Source organism: Pelodiscus sinensis, chromosome 9, assembly GCF_049634645.1.
Source record: "Pelodiscus sinensis isolate JC-2024 chromosome 9, ASM4963464v1, whole genome shotgun sequence".
Lineage (NCBI taxonomy): Eukaryota > Metazoa > Chordata > Testudines > Trionychidae > Pelodiscus > Pelodiscus sinensis.
The window spans coordinates 65,753,134-65,774,951 of NC_134719.1; the positions used below are offsets into that span (position 1 = coordinate 65,753,134).

Sequence of the window (21,818 nt, forward strand, 5' to 3'; positions counted from 1 at the left end):
AAACTAGTGCACATGTCTGACATGACCCTGAATCTCAGCCTGCTGAACTCTCTCATCCCACCACAAAGCCTGGAGGAAGAGGAGCAGAATTTCATTAAGTAAAAGAATGATCAATAACTCATCTGCTTGCAAAACAGGAAGCTAACCGACTGAGACTGAACTTAGTCAACTCTAGAAAATGAGATCAGCTTAATCCGACAGACACATGGGACAAGACTACAGGAGAGATCTACACGGGGGAGTTTGTCCAGCTTTACATTGCTGCTACTGAATTGTCTCTCTTTTCTGGCTGACAGGTCATTCAAGGCTGAGACCAGGGCATGGGAGGGGGGAGGAGGATGTGAACCTTCCCCAGGTCCCGCTGGGGCCCATTAGAAAAGCTAACCCTTAGCAGCAACAGGTCCTTCTCCTATACTCTTCCAGAGCTACCAACCTCCACCAGGATGTGGTTAAAGAGGATCAGCAGAAAGGGGACACTTCTTTATATGAGTGGAGACATTTCACACACAACATTTCTGTTTAGATAGTAGGGGTGCAAGGAACTTACAGGCATTTTGCAGGAGTTTCTCCAGGGACTCACGCCACTGCAAAGCCTCATCTGGTGAGGGCCTAGAAGGGAAAAACCCCACAGAATGAGTGTGTGACAGCACATCATCAATGAAATCACAGGAGAGTTAAGAACATATCACACATCTTATCCCCTCTTGCATAGAGGAGAAACTGAGGTACAAAACAATGAAGTGATTTGTCCAAGGGTACACTACAACTCAGTGGCAGAGATAGGATGAGCCCCCAGAAATCCCGAGTGAGGCATTAACCACTAACCATATAACTGGGCCCATCTCTTTGAGAGTTAGCTATGGTTTGTATTGGAAGACAGAGGTGTCTTTGCCCCACACACTGATACAAAAGAAAATCCAAACCACTAGTTGGGAGGTAAATCTGCTCAGGAAATACATGGCATGGAGCAGGAAACTGCCTGCAGAAACTGGGAGCATGCATCGCCCTCTCCCCCCACTCATCCGCCCAGCCATGATCTGCGATTGTGCCTGGCCCTGAGACTGCTGGGAGCCAGGGTATTATGGGAGTGCAGAGAATAGCTGGACCAGGAAGGAGCATCAAGCAGCTCTGAGGAGAGCTGCTATTCAACTAGAAACAGCAGCCACCACTCTGCTGGCTTTATCCGTGTTTAAAATGGAGTGTGTATTGCAGACACTGAAAGTTAGTCATCCCTTAGGGCATGTTACACAGGAGGGCTAAATTCGAAATAAGCTGATTGCGTCGCTTAAGTCGAAAGAGCTTTTTTAGACTTTTGATGCTGTCTCCACAGCAGTTATTTTGAGATCAAGCAATCGTCCCCTGACTTCCCTTACTCCTCCTACAATGCTACAGGAGTCAGAGTAAGCAGTCCTCCTGCTAGACCTTATGTCGAAGTCACTGCTTGCGTGTAGACGCAGACTGTTGTTTTGGAATAACATGAGGTATTCCAAAATAACACTGCTGTGTAGACACAGCCTGACAGTGCAGATCCCGGTACAAGGTCTGAGGTAGGGGATTATGCTGCCTCAGCCTGGGGCTCCCAAATCCAGGGTGGCGATTGCAGCCACCCTGTAACCAATTGCTGACTAATTGTAGTGACCAATATGGTCTGTAGCAATGTCACAGAATAGCTGGGGCAGGACCTAGTCCTGCCATGCCCCCTTCTGCTCCTGACCTTTCTCAGGGGTTCTGTGGTATTTTTCCCCTTTGGTTTTCAGTGGCTAGTAGAGGGCAGCATGCAACCAGGGAGGATGGGGAAGAAACAAAGAAATGGATGCTCAGATGATCTTGGCTGGATTTCTACCCGTGCCTATAGAGGAGAGCAAAGGCAAGACAAGATTATGATGATCTACAGATGGCTCAGGCAGTGGTGCTAAAGGGAGGGCAATGGGATGTTCAGCCACTGGGATCATTCATGAGCAGGCCTACTCCCTTGGGATGGACTCCAGCTGAGGAGTGAGGGAAAGAGGCTTGTGAAATGGAGGTTGGCATAACAGATTAAAAGGGCATTCAATTAGGAGTTTGGGGAGACTATGGGGAGATGCTCATGTGATCTCCATGCCTGATTCGAAAACAGAAAGGGAAGAAAATCAAGAGAGACTAGAGCAATGGTGAAAGAAGTGTCAGTGGGTAGGAGACGGCATGAAAAGGAAAGAGAGAGCCAGTGCCCATGCCCATGCCCATGCCCATGCCAATGCCGTGCCAATGCCAATGCCGTTAAGGGTCAGATAAAAGACGCTGGCAGTGGAATGACTGTGCCTAAGCAGATGAAGAATATGGGAAAACCAAGCAGAAATGTCCAGACATCATAACCACCAATGCAAGGAGCCTGGGGAATAAAATGAGGGGCTAGAACTACTATAGGTGAAGCCAGATCTATAGAGATAACAGAAACATGGTGGAATAGTAGTCATGAGTGAGTCACAGATATTGAAAGGTACGTGCTGTTCAGGAAAAAGGGGGAGAAAGGTAAAGTGTGAAGTAGCTTTTTCATGCAGCATATTGGGGTTATGGGGAGTGCTGGTAGGTGAAACATTCTTTTTAACTCAGAAGAAGGGATTTGGGGTGTGGAAGAGAGCTTGGGATAGAGGCTTTGGGTATGGGGAGGGCTTGGGAGAGCTCCCCGCAATCACAATTTGTCGCTGCTGCTCCTGGTGGAGGCATGGCTACGTGGTTCTGCATGCTGCCTCTGCCGGAGGCATCATCCCCGTTGCTCCTTTTGGCTGCAGTTCCTGGCAATTGTATCTGGAGATACAGTATACAGGAGGGGTGAGGCAGCACACAGAGCCAACTGGTCCTACTTTGAGCATGGGTTGGACTAGATGGCTTCCTAAGATCTCTTCAGACCTGATCTTCTATGATTCTATGAGTGGATAAAACAGACTCTTTGTAGGTCAAGAGCACTTTGGGGAAGACAGCTACCAGAGGCTCCCTGTGAAAGTATTTGGGGTATGCAACTCTCCTGGATCTGACTTGAATGGGGATTGCATGGTTATGAGAGATTTTAACTTCCCAGATATAGATTGAAGGACAAATGCTACTAATAGATGGATATGAACTGGAGAGCAACAAGTTTAGCCTTGAAATTAGATGAAGGTGTCTACCCATCAAAATATGAAGATCTGGAACAGCCTCCCAGGGGGAGCAGAGAGGGCAAAAACTGACCACTAGTCTGATTGCCATATTTAGGGTTATGAAGGAATTTTCTACTGAATCAGATTGACAGAAACCCTGGGGTTTTTTTTGCCTTCTACTGCATCATGGGGTATGGGTCACTTGCAGGTCTAAGCCAGTGTCAGTGGTGGATTCTCTGTGACTTGAAACCTTTAAGCCATGATGTGAGGGCTCAGTAAACTCAGCAAGAGGTCAGGGTTTGTTCTAGGGAGAGGTTCTGTGGCCTGTGATGTGCAGAGAGTCAGGCTAGATGATCATGATGGTCTCTTCTGGACCTAAAGTCTAGGAGTCTATAAAAATGCCCTGGGGAAGGATGCGCAGCAAATATGGCTTGTTCCCCTGCCCCTGCTGAGAAGGTCCTCTGTGCTAGGGGCATTCCTTGAGACAGTGTGTTGGGCACTCTTTGTACTGGCATAGCCTCGATCCTGACTGCAGTCAAGCTCACTGAACCCAGGAGATTAGAAATGCAGCAGATATTCAGATCGTATAGGCAAGCAGAGAATGGGAACGGCAGGGCTGGGCTCAGGACCAGGGACTGCAAACAGTGCAATGGGGAACAGTGTGAGAGTCTGCTGGACTAAATCATTTAATATAACCACTTACATCTTACTCATTTGCTTAGAAGCAGGGATGAAAGCGTTGCCTGTGGTGACGTTTGCCCAACACTTCCCATTATAAGAGTTCATCTTCAGTTGCTTATAACTTTATCAAACTAAAAATTTGAGGTAAAATGTTCAGTGCCAATTATCTGCTTTGGGCTGCCTACTTTGGGGAAGTTTCATCTGAAATGGCTGAACACTTTCTGAGAGTAAGGTTAGGGAAAACAGGCTAAACTTTTCACAACTGGCTTTTTGAGAAACATTTGAGCCCTGGCACGTTGGAGCAGTGACATGCATTTTCTGTGGGTCGCTCTGGTGTGAAGGAGATGGTTTTTGCTGCTCCATGAAAACCTGCACAAATTTGCCTTAGTTATAAGCTTTGGAAATTGCCATTTTCAAATACTTAGTAGGAACTGGTTAGAGTTTTGGCAGCTACTTGCTCTAAAAATTCCATCTGCACTGAGCATACTTCATCTCCTCATGACTCCTACATGTGACTGGACTGCATATACACCAGCCTCCAAAGCGGGGTTGCAGACAGATTTGCCAGGCCTCTGGGAAAGGTGAGGTAGGAGCATCAGCTCCATGCTCCCAGGCAGAAGGGTGGGGCTGGTGGCTAACCCTCCCCGCTCTTCCCCCCCACCCCCAGCCAGCACTTCAGTGCTGCTCAGTTTACACTGCATGAGGGTCTGACAGTGACTTGAAGGACCTGGGGCCTCTTCTCTCCCCCCCCCCCCCCTGTGGTCTTGGTCAAAAGACTGAGCTCTGTAGTTGCTACTCCCAGTGGTTGGAGTGCATTGTGATGCTGAGCACTGGAGCTGGGCACTATTTGCCTGCCCTCCCTCAATGGCCCCCAGGCAGTGAGGAGGAGAAAGGGTCGGAATCTGCCATGGTGTACAGGCATGAGGATGGGACAGGGTTACTGGCCTAGGGAGTGGAGGACAGTAGCACACTTGATATATTTTGATCTCAGTGAGTCTTTTAACACAGTCCCATATGAGAATCTCATAAGCAAATTAGGGAACTGTGGTCTAGTTAAATTAGTATCTGGTCTTTCAACCAGCTATGAACCAAATTTCTCAAAGAGCAATTATTAAGGATTGCCAAACTGGTGGGTGGGTGGGTGTGGGTGGGTGTGTGTGCATGTGTGTGTGTGTGCGCGCGCGGGGGGAGTTAAACAGGGACCACTCTTGGGTCATGTACTACTCAATATTTTCATTAATGACTGAGAATGGAGAGGAGAGGATGCTTATGAAATTTGAAGATGACACCAAGCTGGGAGAGGGTGCAAGCACTCTGCAGGTGAGGCTTAGAATTCAAAATGGCCTTGTCAAATTGGATAACTGGTCTTATTTCAACAGCATGAAATTCAATAGAGACAAGTGCAAAGTACTTTACTTAGGAAATAAAAAAAAATCAAATCCATAACAAGAAGTGGGAAATAACTAGCTAGGTGCTGAAAAGGAGCTGGGGATAATAGCGGATCACAAATTGAATGAGTTAACAGTGTGATTCAGTTGCAAAAAAACTAATATGATTCTGGAATGCATTAACAGGATTGTTGGATGCAAGCTTCTGGAGGTAGTTTTCCTGCTCTTCTTGGCATAGGTGAGGGCCTCATCTGGAGCACTGTGTCTAGTTCTGGGCACCACATTTCAGGATAGATGGGAATAAATTAGAGACAGTCCAGAGGAGAGCAACAAAAATGATAAAATATTTAGAAAACCTGACCTATAAGGAAAGGTGAAAATATTGGGCATGTTAAGTCTTGAGAAAAATATGGGAAGGAGGGTGGGTAGATATTTGATAAGTCTTTAAGGGTACGTCTACACAGCAGCGTTATTTCAAAATAATGGACATTATTTTGAAATAAAATAGTCTGCATCTACACACAAGCAGTCATTTCAACATATTGTCAAAATAATGTTGAGCCAGAGGACTTCTTACTCCAACTCAGGTATCTCTCATTGTACGAGAAGTAAAGGAAGTTGGAGGAAGAATGCTTAATCTTGAAATACATTCTGTGTAGACGTTCTCAAATTTGAAATAAGCAATTGTGACTTAAGCTACGCAATTAGCATAGCTCAAGTTGCGTAGTTTATTTTGAGTTTATCCGTGCTGTGTAGACATAGCCTCCATGTCCACTGACGGTAGCACAAGAAGTAATTGGCTTAATATGCAGCAAGGAGCTTTACATTAGACTATTATACAACTCATTCTAGCTAAAAGGGTAGTTCAACTCTGGGAGGTTGTGCCTTCAAGGGAGGTTGTGGCATCCCTCTCATTGGAAGTTTTTATTAACAGAATGAACAAACGCCTGTCAAGCATTGTCTAGGTTTACTTCAGGGCAGAGGGCTGAACTTGATGACTTCTTGAGGTCCTTTCCACCCCTACATTTCTAAGATCCAATGGAGAATCATAATTCAATGGGGCAGTTTCCCTGGGTTTCCCCATGGATCAATTCTAGACATGACACTATTGAACATTTTTGTCAGTGATCTGGCAAATGTCAATTCACTTTGTGTCAGTCGTTGTAAAATCCCTAATGTCTGTGGCTGACCCAAGGGTTAGAGGGATGGTAGATGATGATGATGGGGAACTGTACAGGGTGATCTAGATCTCTTGGTAACAGGCAACAAATTATATGGGGCTGTTGTACTTGGGCTCCAGGAATGTTCCTGGGCTGCGGAGCTCAGCCCCACCAAAGTTCAGGGCTGGGTCTCTTCCCTCAGCCCTACTGCTGCCCGTGTGCCTCCCCTGCTGCTCCCCAGCAATTTAAAAGAGTCTGGGGCCCTGCCACCGCAACTGGCAGCAGAGCAAGGCTGAAAGGGCTTCCTGCCTGATCTCACTCCACATGCACCTGCAGCCCCAGAGCAGGGTGTGTGTCTGTGTGTCTGTGTGTCTGTGAACACGCTCCACCTTTCTGAGCACCTCTGCAAGCAATGGCAGCTGTAGGATGGTGCCTGCTGGCTGAAGTGCACAGAGACCCTCCCCCACCTAGGAGCAGCTGCCAAATGGGGTGTAGATACTAGAGCTGTCCTGAGTAAGCACTACATCCTCCCCACACACCCACTTCTACCCCCAAACTCCCTCCCAGAGCCTGAACCCTTCACCCCCTCCTATAGCCTAATCCCCTGCCCGAGTCCAGAGCCTCCATCCCAGTACCCTCACCCCTCCTGCACCCAACCTCCCTCCCAGAGCCTGCACCCCAGTCTGACACTTGCCTCAGCCCATATCCTGCACCCAAACTCCCTCCCAGAGCCTGCACCCCACTCTGACACTTGCCTCAGCCCATATCCTGCACCCAACCTCCCTCCCAGAGCCTGCACCCCACTCTGACACTTGCCTCAGCCCATATCCTGCACCCAAACTCCCTCCCAGAGCCTGCACCCCACTCTGACACTTGCCTCAGCCCATATCCTGCACCCAAACTCCCTCCCAGAGCCTGCCTTTACAAACCTGCTGCTCCTGCTTGGCAAGCTGAACCCTGCTAAACGTATTAATATATGTCGCAACACAGCCATAGGTCATACATCTTGGAATAAGACCCACAGGCTATGAGGGTCTGTGTCTGGGAAAGCAGTGACTCATCCAGCCCCGTTTGGCTTCCAGTTTCACTCTGGCCCTTGCCCTATGCCAAGCTGCATGGGTGCTAAAAGTCCAGATATCCATAGTAGCCGGCCTTTGCCACCAGGGTCTCTGCTGCTGGAGGGTGCTCCAGGAATGGCTGCCCTGTCCTACCCTTGGCACAACTTCCCCTCCTCGGTCCTGTCCCATTCACTCCTGTTGTTCCCTGAACATGGCTCCCTCTTGCTCCATCCCCCTCTTCCCTCTGAACACTGCTTCCCTTCCCTCTATGCCGCTCCATTCACACCCCCCACATCACCAGGGGGGCATGGACCTGCTAAAGGGGGCACAATTGAAAAACTGGGGGGGAATCACTTTTCTGCACTGTTTAACATTTATAATAATGAACTAGAAGAAAATCCTTATGGGTAAAGTTTGCGGATGGCGCACAAATTAGAAGAGTGATAAATCGTGAAGACGACAGGTCACTGGTACAGAGCAATCGGGAACATTCGATGAGCTGGGCACAAACAAATATGTGTTTTAACATGGTTAATTATAAACATGTATGGCTGACATGCTTTGTTCTTGCTGAATGGGGGTGTCTCTCTCCTAGGAAGGAGGGATTCTAAAATAGATTGAGGTGTGGTGGATAATCAGTTGCTCATGAGCTCCCAGTGCTTGCTATGGCCAAAGGAGCTAATGCCATCTTTGGAGGCCTCTGAACTAGGAGCAGAAAGGTTATTTTACCTGTGTAGTTAGCACTAGTGCAAATGTTACTGGAATGTTGTGTTATTTTTGGTACCCACGATTCAGATATGTTGAATAATTAGAGAGGGTTCAGAGAAGAGCCATGAGAAAGATCAGAGGGTTAGAAAATGTCTCTCAGTGATAGACACTAGGAGCTCAATATAACTTAACAAAGACCATGTTAAGAGGTGACTTGATCATAGTCTGTGAAGATCTACTTGGGGGACCCATTTAATAATGAGCTCTTCAATCTAGCAGAAAAAGGTCTGAAGCAATCCAGTGGCTGGAAGCTGAATGTAGACAAATTCTGAGTGGAAATAATGCATAATTGTTAACACTGAGGGTAATTAACCATTGGACCAATTTACCAACGGTTGTGGGGAATTCTCCATCACTGACTTTTTTCAAATTGAGACGACATCTTTTCCTAAGAAAGCTGCTGTAGGGATTCTTGTGGGGTAGGTCTCTGTCCTGTGCTATACAGGTGGTCACACTAGATGAACACAGTGGACCTTTCTGGCCATCTAATCTATTAATCTATATATTTTTTATGTTGAACCTTAACTCTGAATTTCCTGTGTTTCTGATGTTTGGATTTGGGATAATCACAACAATGCTGAAATGTGTTTTCCCTCCATTGCCAAAGTGCACTTTCACCCAAAGCTTCCATTTGACATAGTTTTCATCTGGGAATAAAGATGAAGTTTCCCTAAAGTTTCCACTGTGACCTGAAGCTGGGGCTGATATATGAGCAGTGGGGTGGCCCCTCCTCACTTCCTCTTGCATTTATCTGATTTATGGGAGGATCCCTGTGTTCTCAAACCACCTTTGAATCAGGCTGGAGCGGGTGGGGGGGGACAGATCATTTCAGTTCTCAGTTCCCTGCTCCACTGTGGTGTGGGTCTGCTATCTTGCACTCTCACAGTCTGCCTGTCCAGTTCCCATGCCCTGCAAAAGTGCAGGACACAGGGGATGACTCACACACTTGCTCTCTCTTTCTCAAGTGAACATGAACATAACATTTTAGTTTTTAAACCTTTTGGGAAGTAAAAGACTAATGAGATTCTGCTTGTGAAATGAACTGAAACGGAGGGGGTGGGGACTTTTCGGCTGCTTTGTGCTGGAGAGTGGTGGCATAAAATGTGCTGGTCATGGCCTTAGTGTGCTTCCCGCACTTCCTGTTAGGCTCCCACAACAGGTAGGGGAAGAACCTGCAGTGTTAGGACAACTTCTCTGCGTATCACACTAACCGCAGGCCCATTGACCGGGAGACGGGCTAGAAGAGGAGTGGGCAATAATACAGCTGCAGTTCGGCAGGGTTAGCCCCCAGTAGGCCCCCACCACTATATTTACATGCTGTCTACTTCGTCCTACCGAAAGACTGTAGTGGAGTAAAAAATAGATCCTGGCTCGCTGCACAGCTGGATCCCTCAGACCCTTTCTCGTCTTCCTTTTCCACCTCCTTCTCCTTGTTGTTCATGGCAGGGGCCTGTGCCTCACGGTCCATTGATGTATCCACAGTGATGCAGGGGGCTGGAAAGGTGACTGCTAAGTAAGGCATTCAGTTCATTCTTAAATTGCCAGGCCTGTGGTTTCACACCCAGCTGTTGGCCTCCTGGGCTTCCCCTGAGCCTGCTGCAGTTCTTTAGCTTTCTTGCAGCACTGCTGCTGGTCCCAGTCATACCCCTTCTCCTGCATTTCTCAGGCAATCTGCTCATATACGGCAACATTTCTATAACTAGTTTGGAGCTCTGACTGCATAGCCCAGGGGTGGGCAAAAGGGCCTCCACGGGCCAGATCCAGCTCGCCGAACAGGTTGATCCAGCCTGTGGACGCCCTGCCACTCCCCAGGCCAATTAGGGCCTAAGGGCGGGGGGAGCGCAAAAAGTTTCCTCTGCCCTGCCAGGAGCACGTGATGCTTCAAAGCACTGTGCACTCGTGGCAGGGCGGGAGGAAGCTTTGCATGCTCCCCTGCCCCTGGGCTCTGCTTGGCCTCAAGGTGGGGAAGCATGGGAAGGCTCCTCTCACCGCCAGGGACATGGGTGCCTGTGGGGAAACTAGGAGGGGGTGGGGGCAAAGGGGATTCCCCACCACCAGGCCAATCCCTGTCTGTGGGTGAGGAAGCCTAGAAGCATCCTGGCCCTGCCCCTTCCATTTGGTGCCCTGCCCCCTCCGGTGCGGCCAAGGCCCCCGGCAAAAAATGATTGCCCACCGCTGGCATAGCCTCTTCTCCTCACAGGCCCAGGAGGTTCAGTATGTCCTGTCTACACCATGCAGAAGTGCATCTGGATTGTGTATCTGGCATGGTCAGCGGGCCAGTTGCACTTAAGAATGGAGTGCTGCTAGGTGGGCTCACTATGCCAGGCAATCAGGAAAAAGAATTTCAAAATGGTGTGGGCTTTAAAGGGGAGGGAACTTGTGGTCTACGTGACTTCTGGTCAGCGGAGTTCACAATGGTGACCAGAGTGGTCATTGTACAGTCCAGACTAATGACAGAAATGTATGCCCAGCCTTCTCTTGGACAATGCAAAATACAGGAAAACTCCAATAGTCCGGCACTCCTGATAGTCCGGCACTCCTGATAGTCTGGCATCAAAATGGCAAGAGCCCAGTGAGTGAGCTTTGGCAAAAAATGAGTCACAAGGTAGCAGCAGCAGCAGCTGAACTGAGCAAAAAGGGTAAAAAAAAGCTTTAAGAAATTAAAACATTACAGTATACTGTATACAGTATGTACAATAAAAAGGGTTAGGAACACTTTATATACAGTATATAACGTATACAGTATATAAATAACCATTTATAGTACCTCCTGATAGTCTAGCATATTTGATAATCCGGCACCACCTAGATCCCATAGGTTCCGGATTATCGGAAGTCTACTGTATTTTAATTCAGTTATTCCTTAAATATAATAATATATTGCCTTATCTCAAATAGTTATTCAGAAACTTCAATTTAAACATTCTGGGTTAGACAGAATAATAAAACAAGTTTATTAACTACAAAGAGATTTTGAATATCAGTAATGAGGAATAAAAGTCAGAAACGGTTATAAGAAAAATAAGATTTTACTGTTACCTAACTTAACCAAACTATCAGATTCAAGCAAAGTTTCTCACATGTTTTCAGCAGTCTTACTGATCAAACCATGTAGGATCAGGCCTTCTCCCCCACAGTCCATTAATGCTTCCTTTTTTGTTTCTGGTGCAGTGAATGAAATGAGCAAGTAGATTGTGGAGGTGTTTGTGGCTTCTTTTTATAATTTCAGACCCTTTCTGTCTGGGCACTGGGAGAGAGTGTCTATATAGAAGGATGATACCTACTTGATTTTTTTCTTGCCTAGTAGAGGTTTCTTTGTTTCCCTTTCTGCTTTATAACTGTTTATTGCTTAAATGCAAATTTAGCGGAGCACACATTCCTTTGTTTAGGACAGACCTGTTTACCAACCTCAGTTTGAGCTGGACTGTGTGGGTTGGAACATGTGTTAATAATATCAAGCAGAAAAATATTAAACTTCATATGCTACACATATTTTATCAGGACAATATTTGCAAGCAAATTACAAATTTTCACGAGATAACTTATAAGACATAGCTTGTACAAAATTATCATAATTGTGTACACAAGGGTACATTTGGTCACAATGTAGCACTGTGGGACAGCAGCTGGAGGACTCTTGACATTAGTAATGTGATTTCTGCACTCACGCTATGTCAACTTAAGTAAATTGACTGTGGCTTTTTGATGGCTCTTAGGATCGGGAACGTGGTGTTACCATATTGGTTTAACAGGCAGTTATACTGATGGGAAAGACAAGCACAACTAAGCTGATGTAAGCAGCCTTGCATCAAATCTCACTTTATAGTGTAGACCAGACTTCCATAACTCTTGCCCCTCAGAGGCTAAGCAGCATAAAAGATACAACTTCTTCCCATTTGGGCTTGTTATCCCTTTCTCTCTTCTGCTTCAAGTTGCAAGTTCAGCTGTTGGTAGGAATTCAGTTGCATGTCTCCTTTTCATCTTTTAGGGAACGATGCTGCGGAGCAATCTTTTGGCATCTGATGTCCCACAATGGTTCATCTGGTGTTGGTGGGCCTTATTTTGTTGGGCAAAAGATAATACCTCCTTTGGCAAACTAGTGTTTCACATTTGTTAATTTATCTCATGTCTGATAATTTGTAGTTACAGAGCAAACAGTTAATTATTTCCATATAGGATCTGATACAGATTTTATAAGTGAAATTAATGCAGACAGCAATTTACAAGCATGCCATAAAGTCTAAATACTAAGCAAATGTTTATAACACTACAATCTACTTCAACAGTACTCAAACACAGATTAGCTAGAGTGGTTCCAGCTATGCGTTTGTCAGTGTTCAGTTGAGGTTTACCATTTAGGGCATCTGGTCTGCCAGTGTCAAAACCATGAGCATTTCCATGAATATTCACAGCAGTACAGTGTGATTACTCCAGTTACACTGTTGCATGAGTCCCTAGGACCAAGATTGTAAGAGGTTTTCTCATCATCATGAGATAAAGCCCTATGTAAACAGTCACACCCCAGCATCAGGCAGGTGAAGATGCTGAGGCGGAATATGAAAACTATTTCTATGCACAGAACAGGGACTCCAGACAGGTCTTCCAAGCACAGGGCCATTCGTGTGGAGATCCTCTTCTTTGTGCCTTTATCCCCACGTCACAATGTGTAGGTACAGGATGCTAAGCTGGAGCCCCCAGGCACTCCAGAAGCACAGTACCGAATTTGTTCCTAACAGCTTGTTAAAATGAGGCTAATAGTCAATAACAACAGAACATTAGGACTCAGATTAGATCTCTGAAGGCACATCTGCAGAGTCTGCCAGGTTTTAAATTAACCAGATTGAGTAACGGATACACAGCCAAGTGGGATTCATCTGCTCCTGAAAGAGGCCATCCGTTTTCCTTCGAGAACCAGATGCTAATGGGTTTGCTGTGTTCTAATTCCTGAGCTGATGGTCCAGATGGCAGTCTGTGTTCTTTGGAGATAAGGAGCGTGCTGATTCATATTGTAGACCTGCAGGCACTGGCATCCACCAGACCAGGCTCAAAAGTAAATGCAATGTGGATAATGCTGTATTAATAGATATCTATTTCCCTGGTTTCCCAGCTTGTCCTTTGTGGGTACCAGCCTTTATATTGCCTTTTATTCTCACACACCTCGCTCCCAGCTTTGTGCTTTGGTATTAATGTTGTTGATAAACTCTTGTGTCCCAATCCCCTCTGGACCCCTTCTAGTTCTCCTTATTCCCCTCAGCATGAAAATGACCTTGTCCAGGCTCCCCACACAGGCACGTGCAGTTGTACACCCTGACGCTACAGTGATGGGCAGCCATGTAATGCCCTAGCAGACAAGGGTCTTATGATGGTCCCCAACAGTAAGCCTCTTGCCCATCATGAGGGCTCCCAGAGCTCAGCAGTTGTACATGGTCTATCTATGGCAAAATGGTGCTCGCCCATAGCACACATGCCTTATGACTGCAACATCTGACAGACCCAGCATATCCCAAGCTCCTATGGTCTGAATTCAGGAACAGACCCAGTCTCCTGCTGTGGGAAAGAAAAGAAGCAGATACCCTCCCAGGGCTGGGCCACTCCTTTATGTATAGGGTACACCATTCTGAACTGGGCTGGACTCTAAGCCAGCCACCACCCTACAACCAACAGCCCCTCCTACCACACTTCTGAATAGGGCCCACTCAGTATGCAGGGCTCTATGGCAGGGGCTGCTCAGAGGTGTATTGCAGAATGAACAACTGATGGGAGGGTGTGAGGAGGTATCAGTTACACTCAAACAAATGATTATATATTAGATTTTTGTGGGTATAAAATTGAAACTGGAAGTGCCTGCCACCTGGAGGCAGTTAATGAGTGCATAATGCACTGTAAGACTATGGCTTTAATCCTTTTATTGCCTTCTCGGAGACTATTATGACTGGGTGTTAACAATGACAATGGATAATATCAATAACAATATATTACATCACACATCTTGGAGGATCCCTTTGCAATATTTACTGACTTGTTAAAGCAGCACTGAAGTGACAAGCCATAGTGAAGGAGCCTGAGTGTTTCTATTTTAAGCTTCTGGTTGTAGTTCTTGATACTTTATCTTCTTAAATATTCATAAAAATTTTCAAGTTCTGGTCCAAAATTATCAAAGTGGTAGGAAAAATCCCTCTTATATTTACAAAAATCACTGCTTGGTTGTGTGTGTGTGTGTGTGTGTGTGTGTGTGTTTTGTTTTTGTTTTAAATACCAGATATTCTGGAGTATATGAAAGTCAAAATATGAAATTTGGCAAGATAAGAATACTTACAGAAGGAGTAGAGACTGTCTTTTAGAGTTTTGGGGAAAATCAATTTGCCCTGACTACATTAGAGGCCTTTGAATATGCCCCATCATTCATTAGCCTGTGTACAGGTTGCTAGAACTCTGGGTATTCAGCAAGTTAGCACTTCTTTATCTTCTCTTGGATAAGGTTCTTCAGTTTCTCACAGTGAGTCAGGTTTTCCCGACTTAAATTTTTTCTTTTTTCCTAAATTTACTCCTTTCCAGTTTTCTAACGTTGTTTCAAATATGGACACCAGAATTGGACACGGTCTCCAGTAATGGTCTTGTCATGTACACAGAGATGATGCTGCCTCCTTGCTTTTACTCAATAGACCCTTCATACATCCAAAGATCATGCTGATCTTCTTAAGCCACAGTGCTGCACCATGAACTAGTGTTTCCACGAGGAACCCCAAGGCCTTTTCAGAGTCACAGATTTCCAGGGCCTGTAAATCGGACCTGCATTCTCTGTTCCTGGATGTTCACCCTGTGTTTGGCCATAATGAAACATATGTGGTTCAAATAGGCCCTATCAAAAGATCCAGATCTCTCTCTAGAACTCACCAGTTCCCACCAATTTTTGTGTCATATGAAAATTTGACAAGCAAAGATGTTACATTTTCTTCCAGATCATTATTAAAGATATTGGTTTGTGATGGATGAAGAAGAAATTCCTGCAGGACCCTATAGAAATACTTGCTTTGGATGGTGATTCACCACTTTACAGTCACTTCTCTGTTAGCCAGTTAATGTGTTGCACTGATTCTTTTTAGTGCTGTTAATTTTTTAACCAGTATGTATTTAACACTAAGCCTTAAATCTCAGTATTTTTTTCAACAAAGTTACCTGTATCAGACACATTTGAAATTTCATTAATAAAATAAAATAAAATCATGGTTGTTTTGAAAGACCTATTTTCTGTTAAAACCAAAAAGATTGGCTTAAATTATACTGCCATCCATTAATTCTTTGCTACTGTTTCCCATATAAGAGAGTCCACAAATTTTCTTGTGATTGATGTCAGGCTGATGGGCTTATAGTTACTAATTTATCCGTGTAAAATATCAATATAACAGTAACTTTTCTCTAGTGCTCTGTGACTTCCCCAGGGAAATTCTCTCTCTTTCTAGAGCTTTGAGGCAGAGGCATTGAGTTCTCTTCTCCTGACTGGGGCATGTGAGGGCTACCACAGTCTAAAAATCAAATGCAGTAGTCTTCCGATAATCCGACACCTTTGGGACCTAGGTGTTGCCGGATTATTGGATATGCCGGAGTATCAGGAGATACTCTGGTGGGGGGCTGTGACAGGGGACCCGCACTGCATCCGGGGGGTGGGCGGGGAACAATGCGGCAAGGATCGACCCCTCCGCCATTTTGCAGGAAGGCGGGGGAAGCCCCGTGCTGCCGCTGAGAGTTTCTGGAAGGGGAGCAGGCTCCCCACCCCTCCCAGACTGCAGTAGTTATCGCCAAGCAGGGGGGGTGAGGGGTGGCGCTGTGGGACCAGCCCGGCAGCACCCCAAGGGCTCTGCTCCGCTGCTTGTCCTCCGCTCGTCAATTGCAGCAGCAGCGGTGGACTTGGGGAAGCGGCGGAGTAGAGCAGCTGGGGTGCTGCCAGGTTGGTCCTGAAGCGCCGCCCCCTCGGTCCCGCAGCACCGCCCCCTCACCCCTGCTGCTCAGCACCCGGCAGCTCCCCAGCTGCTCTGCTCCGTCACTTCCCCACGTCCGCCACTGCTGCTGCTGAAACTGACAAGCGGCAGACAAGCGGTGGAGCAGAGCAGTTGGGGTGCTGCTGGGTTGGCCCCACAGCGCCACTCCTCACCCCCCTGCTTGGTGATAACTACTGCAGTCTGGAGGGGTGGAGGGCCCACTCCCCTCCCGGAAACTCTTGGCGGTGGCGCGGGGCTTCCCCTGCCTTCCTGCAAAAGGGCAGAGGGTTCGCCCCTCACCACGCCGTTCCCCGCCCACCCCCCACTCCCCAGCTGAACTCAGTGCGAGTCCAGGCAGACCCGTCACAGGGGTATAATCCCCTTCCCCTCTTCTCTCCTTTTCTTTACCAGACACAAGCACCCATGGGGCTCACAGCAGCTCCAATTGTCTGACTGGCCGGAGCACTTCCGGGTTTCAATTAGTGCCGGACCACTGGATGCCGGACAATTGGAGTTTTATTGTATTAAGAATAATAAAGTTTCATCTAAATCCAAAGTATTACAGAAATCACGAGTGTCAAAGAAGAGGGAAAGAGAATGGAAAACCTCATCCCTAACGGTAACTGTCACCAGACATCTATCATGCTTTCTCTATTAGATTCTACAGACAATTACAACCTCTTAGGTGCCTAATTTTACAAGCAGCTCAGCACCAACTGCAGCTAGACTAAGGCCAGGGGCCATTGCCCTTTTCTTAAACTGCAGCTGGGTGTCAGCAAAGAAATTAAGAAGGACACAGCCAGCTGGAACAGCAAGAAACATGATGAGGAGCATGGAATTACCCCTCAGGGACCTGGCCAGGACATTCTGTTTAGATTAGACAATTGATTTGAAAATTTAAATGAAAAGCATCAAGCAAGCAGCCTCTGCCTCTTCTCCTGTCCTCCCCCAAGTTAAATGCTCCTTGAGCCAGGCTAGATCAGGGTGAGGGGCCATTCTGCTTGGTTCCAATGACCCATATCTCGTGTGTCTGACGAAGCCCACATTGATTAATGGTGAAGTACTCACTTCTGAGCCTTGGCTGGCTTCTCCGGCTTTTCTGGGTATGGGATGATCAGGTCAATAGCCGAATCAGGCTTCTGGAGGAGGGTGCCCAATTTGGTCTTGATCTCCTTCGCTCTGCAGAGGGACAGAAAGTAAGAGTGAACAGAAGGCTGGAGAGTAGACGCAAGTGTCCTTGGGCAATGATTACTAATTGGATAGTCCTGGCTCGAAATAGGTAACTTGCCTCATTTCTTCATGGGATGGTGAATGGAAGGTTAAGTGGTTAATAGGAGCTTGACAGACAGTATGCTGAACAAGGTAAACCTGGAACATAAAGATCAGGTTCCATGTGAGCAGTGCTTAGGCAGAGAATGCTGGAAGGGGATTGATTCTTTCTAAGCAACAAAGCCAAGCCATAAACATGTGATGTAATGTATAGAAAATGCAATGTCATATGTTAATATCCATAAAGGAAGAGGTTGTCTGGACCAGTGTTTCTCAATCTTTATTAAAAAAAAAATAAGTACCCCCAGTACCTACAGTTTTCAGAGACACATTTTTTGTCTACCATTGCAACACATTTGTTTAAATTTAATTGTAGCCAGGCAGGTGATGACATTTTTGTGTGTTTAAAAAAAAAGTACAAAAATAATAAAGCGCTATAAAACTTAAAACAAAAATTCAGTTTTCTCCAAATTTCAGTTGTTGACACCTCCCCTCCCCCCCAGCTTTTCTCAAGTACCCCTAAGGGTACTTGTACCACTGGTTAAGAAACACTGGGCTGGACAATTTTGGATGTGTTGTGTATGTCCTTTACCCACACCCTATGCTTGAGTCTGATCAGTAGCTGTTTTGTACCCAAATTAAGGAACTGGAGTGATCAAATCCAGAGTTGAACTGAGTGTTTTGGATCTCCGAGAACTGGATGAAACTGGACAAGGTGTTCTGTGTAAGCTGAACGGAAAAGTTCTTGGAAGGAATCCCAACATCACATTTCTACCGAGTATATGTGCCTGGGGAGGAGGCTAGAGTGCTGCCATCAGAGAGAGCCATTTATGTGGGAGCCATATAACATGTAGTTATGCCTTTGTTCTCTATATTGCGGCTCGTGTGCCGGAGACAGGCAACCATTGTGCGCTAAACATGCAAAAGACAGACTTTGAGCCCTCTCTACTGGGCATCTGACTTTTGATGTCCCTTGTCTGTTTCTTGGCTCTAAGCCTAGGCCAATTTGTCCGAAAGCTGGTGCCTGCCTTTTTGAAAGGAAGTAGAGCAGCTCAGACACAGCAGGCTCTGACTGAGTGAGAGATGCCTCACACTACAACATCCTTGCTTGGCTTTCGCTGCTCTGCCATGAATTGGGCAGGATGAGCAGTGCCACAGAGTACATTGAAAGTAAGGTCTATTTCTAAGGAAAACTTTGAGTTTCTAGTGAAAAAATGGAAAACTGAAATGCTTTGGCTGAAAAGTGACATTTTCCAATGTGGAAATGGAGCCATAGAGCTTCCTGGGAATTGTAGTTTAGGTCCTTTGTGCCACCCTTCTCCCTGTAGCTGGGACCCTGACTGGGCCACATCCCCAATCATTTGTAGGACGTTAAGTTTTTTGGTAGAAAGCAGACACCTCTAGTGAAAAAAGAGCTAGATTCATGGCGGTTAGGTCCATCAATGGCTATTAGCCAGGATGGGTAGGAATGGTGCCCCTAGCCTCTGTTTCTCTGGAGGTGGGTGACAGAGGAGGGATCACATGAGGATTACTTCTTGTGTTCCCTCCCTCTGGGGCGTCTGGTATTGGCCACTGGTGGCAGACAAAATACTGGACTGGATGAACTGTTGGTCCTAGTATGACCATTCTTAAGAAAATGTCTTTTAGCTGATCCCTGCAATTTTCTGTCCAAAAGCAGTCTTGATGGCAAATGAGCTGTTATGTTGTGCAGGGCTTGAATAGAGGCAAGGGTAGGTGTGTAGTATCCTGGGCAGGCCATCACTGAAAAAATTATTTAGGTTCATTTTAACAGTTCTTCAGCCCTATTTAATGCCTTCCAGTGAGGGAGAGTGGGCTCTCAGGGCTTTGGGGTCTGGCCTTCCTAGTCTAGTCTCTAACCATTCTAGTCATCAATCCCACATTCCTCCTGTTCTCTCTGGGATGTATGCAGGAAATCCCAAACATAAGCCTTCTGTCCTCGACTTTTCAGGTGGTGGTGGGAAGCACCAAGCAAGCTTGGGTTCTCGGAAGATGCAAAGATAGTCTCCAACGCTCGTGCTCCTAAGACATCTATAAATGTGGCCGTGTTCTTCAACAGTCCCCATACTCCTAATGCCTGGGCTGAGACACTGTCATTGGGCTGGATCATAGGCACCCTAAGCACACATGCTCCAAATGGCAGCTGCACCATGGTTATGTGGGCTGTTCTGTGGCTCCGTTAGCAATCAACTCCTCTGCAGTGTGGACCCAGAAAGTGCCCATAGGAGCAGTGCAGCCCACAACGCTCTGTGGTATTGCCTGTGCCTGCCCCTGTTTTTAATGAGAGAATGCAGCTTGTGGAGTTGACAGGGGAGGGTGACTAGGAAAGATGGAGCTGTCCTTGTACCCTGTCTGTGGATACACTACCATGCCACATGTGGGCTATGGAAACTATCCATTTTATTCCGTTTTGTGCAGCCCCAGGCAGGATGTTGGTTAGAGCCTGCTCTGTAGCTATGGACATTCGCGTGGCACCACAATATGCCAACATCTTTATAGCTGACCTTGAACAACATTTCCTCAGCTCTCACCCCCTAACACTGCTACTTTACCTATGCTACGTCGATGACATCTTCATCATATGGACCCACGGAAAAGAGACACTTGAAGAATTTCACAAGCATTTCAACAACTTCCACCCCACCATCAACTTCAGCCTGGGCCAGTCCGCACGAGAAATCCACTTCCTGGACACTACAGTACAGTTAAATAATGGACACATTTCCAACACCGTATACCGGAAACTCACTGATCGCTACACTTACCTTCATGCCTCCAGCTTCCATCCCAGACACATTTCTCAGTCTATTGTATATAGCCAAGCCCTAAGATACAGGCAGTCCCCGACTTACGCGGATCCGACTTATGTCGGATCCGCACTTACGAACGGGGCTTTTCTCGCCCCGGAGCTCACGGGCAGCGGGTCGCCACCCGTGTCCTCCGGGCCGAGAAAAGCTTCTCCCGGTCTCCCTGGTCTGCTGGGGGGGTCCAGCAAAGTCGCTGGACCCCCCCAGCAGACCAGGGACACCCGAGCAAAGCCGCCGCCTGGGCAGCTTTACGAGCAAAGCTGCCCAGGTGGCGGCTTTGCTCGGGTGTCCCTGGTCTGCTGGGGGGTGAGGGGGCGCAGCTAGTGCTGCCCCCCCCAGCAGACCAGGCTTTTGTTGCAGGAGCCTCGGGTAGAACATCTGGGTGCTGCCGGGCAGGTCCTGTGGGAACCTACCGGGCAGCGCCCCAGCTGTTCTGTCCCAGGCTCCAGATTCAGCAGCTGTTGAAACTGATCAGGCTGATTCCGGGAAGCTGGGGGCAGAGCAACTCTGCCTCTGGCTTCCTGTAGTCAGCCCCTGGTCAGTTTCAGTGGCAGCAGCTGAATCTGGAGCCAGTTCCGACTTGCATACAAATTCAACTTAAGAACAAACCTATAGTCCCTATCTTGTACGTAACCCGGGGACTGCCTGTACAACCGGATTTGCTCCGACCCCACAGATAGAGACAAACACCTACAGGATCTTTACAGAGCATTCCTAAAACTGAAATACCCTCCTGGAGAAGTGAAAAAAGAAATTGACAGAGCCAAAAACGTACCCAGACATGAACTACTTCAAGATAGACCCAAAAGAGAAAATCACAGAACTCCTCTTGTTGTTACCTATAGTCCACAACTCAGACCCCTCCAGCACAATATACACAATCTACAACCCATTTTGGAACATGATCCCTCACTCTGAGGCCTTGGGAGAAAAGCCTATTCTTCCTTACAGACAACCCCCCAACCTGAAACGAATTCTTTCCAGTAACCATGCCACACAGCCACATCATAAGCAGCCAGGAGTCCAGCCCTGCAACCAAACACGATGTCAACTCTGCCCACATATCTATACTAGCGAATTTATCACTGGAGCCAACAACATAAGCTACTAAATCAAAGGTCATTTGACTGCACATCTAGTAATCTGATCTATGCCAGCAATGCCCCACTGCTATATATATTGGACAAACTGGACAGTATTTGTGGCAAAGAATCAATGGACACCAATCAGATATACGTAAAGGAAACATACAGAAACCTACTGGGGAACACTTTAATCTTCCTAATCACTGTTTAAAAGATCTTCAAGTGGCTGTCTTGTCACAAACCAGTTCTACTAGCCAGATACACAGAGAAACATTAGAATTAGAGTTCATCCGCAAATTCAATTCACATGCTAATGGACTCCATCCTGATGAACGATGGTTCATCTTTGTGTGGACTCCTATGTCAGGAAGGATACTATCAATTGACTTTTGATTCTTATCTGCTTTGTTTTAACTACCCAATCTTCAGATACTTACTGATTCCCTCTAGCTCCCTGTCTCCTACCCCTCTCCTTTTTTTCCTCCCCCTCCCTTC

At 46.7% G+C, this 21,818-nt stretch overlaps 1 protein-coding gene across 1 annotated transcript in view; it reads right to left on the reverse strand.

Moving 5' to 3' along the window:
* RGS5 (regulator of G protein signaling 5) overlaps positions 1-21,818 on the reverse strand; it is a 49,938-nt gene that overhangs the window by 10,620 nt on the left and 17,500 nt on the right. The window contains exons 2-3 of the mRNA XM_006137206.4: positions 17,213-17,323; positions 548-609 (exon numbers count right to left, since the gene is read on the reverse strand). Of these exons, the coding sequence (XP_006137268.1) occupies positions 548-609; positions 17,213-17,323 (173 nt within the window). The remainder of the gene's footprint in view (positions 1-547; positions 610-17,212; positions 17,324-21,818) is intronic.